This window comes from Cyphomyrmex costatus, unplaced genomic scaffold, assembly GCF_001594065.2.
Source record: "Cyphomyrmex costatus isolate MS0001 unplaced genomic scaffold, Ccosl1.0 scaffold59, whole genome shotgun sequence".
Classification (NCBI taxonomy): Eukaryota; Metazoa; Arthropoda; class Insecta; order Hymenoptera; family Formicidae; genus Cyphomyrmex; species Cyphomyrmex costatus.
The window spans coordinates 245,979-249,572 of record NW_017280071.1 but is presented as its reverse complement, the minus strand read 5'-3'; the positions used below and the strand labels follow the sequence as shown (position 1 = coordinate 249,572).

Genomic DNA, 3,594 nt, shown 5'->3' with positions numbered 1-3,594 from the left:
TTCATTTTTCCGTATAATATAATAAAAACAACATTTAATATAAAATGCGTTTCTTTTTCTGTTTAAAGTATTTTAACATTTTAAGTTTTTTAATGTATTTATACCATATTATTTTTTAAATATTTCTTGCAGCAAATAAGTTTCCTTCCATCTGGTAAATGTCTCTTCATGTAACAGTTTGTGAATAACTTCGCATTGTCCAAAAGTTCTGCGCACACAAAATTACATTATATTTAATACAATTAAATCCTTCAATTAATTTAAACAATAATGATTGCACAATTCCTAAGTTAAGAACTCTTTAATTGAAAACGTTAATATAATTTCCTCAATTTTTTTTTTATAACATTACTTTTCATTTTTGCGGTTTCTTTATTTATCTTGTTGTTATAATCTTTTATAAATTTTTGACGACGAGCGTCTATACGTTGTAATAACATTTTTTGTTTCGCAATATTCTTTTCTTGGAACTGCCGCTTTTTTATCCATCTGAAATTCGCCAATACAGATTTTAAGATTACTCGTGTTTATAAGAGTTACTAAACTAAATCATTCTTTATTTGTCAAAAATCGCATGATATATTTTGTTTTCTATCTAAATATATTGAATAATGTACGTATATATACCTTTCTTCCATGTCTTTCTGCTTTTGTTGTGTAATATTCATTAGTCGCTTCTGTCTGCCTTTCTTTCGTACCTTGTCCTTCTTCTTCCAATCCACCAACGTATCAATCACTTTACGTCGAGTGATCTCTGCCGCAATTTTGCATTTTTGACGAATCTGCTCAATCCGCTCATCACACTTAATATTTATTAGTCTTCGTTCTTCTCGCCTAACGAGCTTTAACAATTTCAATCTTCGCGTTGTTCTGTACGCTCGCTCCTCTAGCTTTCGAATTCTTAGTTCCTCTTGTAGTAGTCGTAGCTGCACAAGATGCTGTCTCTCGGTGGCCAACTTCTCTCTTTCTTTCATTATATTTATAAGCCAAATCCTCTTCTTGGCTGTATATGCTAAAATGTAATAAATTCTATATATTCTATATTATTTAAAATATATTTAAAAAAAGGATATTGCGAAACAAAAAAGTATTTAGAATAATGAAATATTTCTCTTTCTTGGTTAGAAGAAATTTTTTTAATTAAAAACGATATTTTCTTCTCCATGTAACAATTGCGAATTACTTTTCTGCTTCCTTACGCGCCTGATCTTCAGCAAAGCGTAGGGCTCTTCTCTCAACGAAAAAACGGTTTCTTCTCTTTAGTTTTCTCTTAATACGATCAGCGTGCACCTGCCTCAGATACTTTCTGTACTCATTGTAATCATGCAGCGAACACTTTACATCCAAGTCATCTGTGATTAGATCGGCTTCCTGTAGACATTTCTGATTAATCGGTCTGGAAAAAAACTTGAACAAATGCTCGTCATGCAGAGGTTCGTAAAGGAATTTTGTTTCATGGCAGTAAGGATCGCTCAGATCAAACTCCAATTTCGGTCCCCATAATTTCTTTCCCACTTTTTGTCGCGTGAAGCTGTAAGCGCCCTTCGGTCCAGGTATCATGGGTATTTTATGCTCCAACGGCATCATCTTCCACGCTGGTAGACCAAACTTTGGCACAGCGCCTTTCGGTTTGGGAACGGTCTCAGCGAGCCGTTCTAAATCGCTGTTCCAATAATTCTTAACTTATAAATCGGTTATCTTTTATATATTTATATTTTATTTTTTATATTATATTTATAAATTATATATATTCACGGAGAAAACGGCTACAGTTGCCATGACTAAAAGTCACCCATCAATATAATTGTTGATTATAAAAATTATATAGTACAATGACGTATTATATTTAAAAAATTTGTTTAATGTGTGAATATAAATTCAGATATCTAATTCTTTTGATTTATTCTCTAAATATGAAAGTACTTCAATGTTGCTTTGAATAACTGGTGTTGAACTAATCTTAATTTTTTTGTTTCTATTACGAAAGAAATCCTCATCACTACTACTACTGGAGGTTGATTGTTTACATAGAAATTTCTTACTATACTCTTTTACAATCTTAGATAAATTGAAAAAGATAACATTTTTTTAAATCTACGATAAGATAAAGATAGTCTATATTCTTAATAATCTAGATAAAGATAAAATCAAGTCATTTCTTCATCTAGATGATTATCTCTGGATAATTTTATCTAGATAACGGAGAACACTGGCCATATCTATATCTTAACAGTTATGACTATTAGAATGTCCATCTTTATAGTTAACATATCCAAATGTATTGATGGACGAAAATTACCATTATTTCCGATAATGGCAACCATAACGTTTTTTCATTGCTGTATGTAAATATATTATAATTTACATATCCTACATAATTTATAAATATATGAAAGTAGGAATTATTAATTAATGAATAATATTTCAATTTGAAAAGTTTAATACATTTATTTATATTGTCATCTGCAAATAAACTCGAAACGAGAGATGAGTCAATCACGTAATGTTAATATTTTTAATTTCACGTATTAAAAATTTAGTCTAAAGTTGATTTTCAAAGTTTAGATATTAATAGATATTAATCTATTAATATTAAAAAATTTACACACACAATAGTATACACATACACACAAATAACAATATATAGAATATATATATATAAGTATAGAATATATAAAATAGGGTAGAGCGAGGCTTTTTCATCCATTTCTAAAGATAATATTTATATTTTCTGAACAGCACATATTCTCTCTCTCTCTCTCTCTCTCTGATGATTTAAATCAGGATTATATATAGGTTGTGCTTTTGCTCTTATAAGCACATCACTGGAAAGAGATATTGTGTGCTATTGTAAATTTTCATATTTTAAAGTTGGAACTGATGGAATAGCCCCATTCTATCCTAAATATAGAATATAAATACAAAATTTTCTTTAATTTATTTCTAATTTGTAGTATAACATATTAAAATATTTTACATAGGTTAAATACATATATACATTATATATATATATAAAAATACAGTACTTACGTAATTCTTTTAATTCTAATCATAATGCGCGATGATTTATGAGGTATGAAGTAAACTATTTACGTCGTTAATTTAGAACGTATTAGTTCTGTTTTCTCATAGCATATTTAAATTTATAATAGTGCACAAAATTATTGATATTTTAATAGAATACGCGCATGTAAATTCTATCGTTTTTTCCTTCACTTGTTTGATAAAGCAAACTATTAAAAAGATACAATGTGTTCCGTACCATTACTCTTGTATACTATTTTCAGATAGTCCGCATATTGCAAGTTTCATATAGTTCTCAGTTCTAAAGTTTAATATAGTTTCATATAGTTCTAGTTTTCGAGCGATCTCTCAATACTGTTTAACTGTTACATCATTATCTTCTCAATTCCTAATTTCCCTCTTTTGATCCCCTCTTTTAGAATATATATACGGCTATACTGCGAGAGAACGTAAATGAGAGAGAACGTGAAGGCCCTAATCGCCCTAATGAATGCATTCTTTTGTATATGTGGACTACTCTTATTCCTCCAATGCGCAGTCTAGTACTATATGTCTATATGATTTCAAGTA

The 3,594-nt window shown here is 29.2% G+C and overlaps 1 protein-coding gene across 1 annotated transcript; it reads right to left on the bottom strand.

Annotated features, from left to right (window-relative positions):
• Positions 1–285: 285 nt before the first annotated feature.
• Positions 286–3,168, bottom strand: LOC108779362 (fibrous sheath-interacting protein 2). Its single transcript, XM_018546761.1, has 5 exons — positions 3,031–3,168; positions 1,184–1,663; positions 628–1,029; positions 386–489; positions 286–299 (listed from the first exon to the last, which is right to left on the bottom strand). Exons 1-5 carry the CDS (start codon positions 3,051–3,053, stop codon positions 286–288), a joined length of 1,023 nt encoding a protein of 340 aa, XP_018402263.1. The 5' UTR covers positions 3,054–3,168.
• Positions 3,169–3,594: the final 426 nt, after the last annotated feature.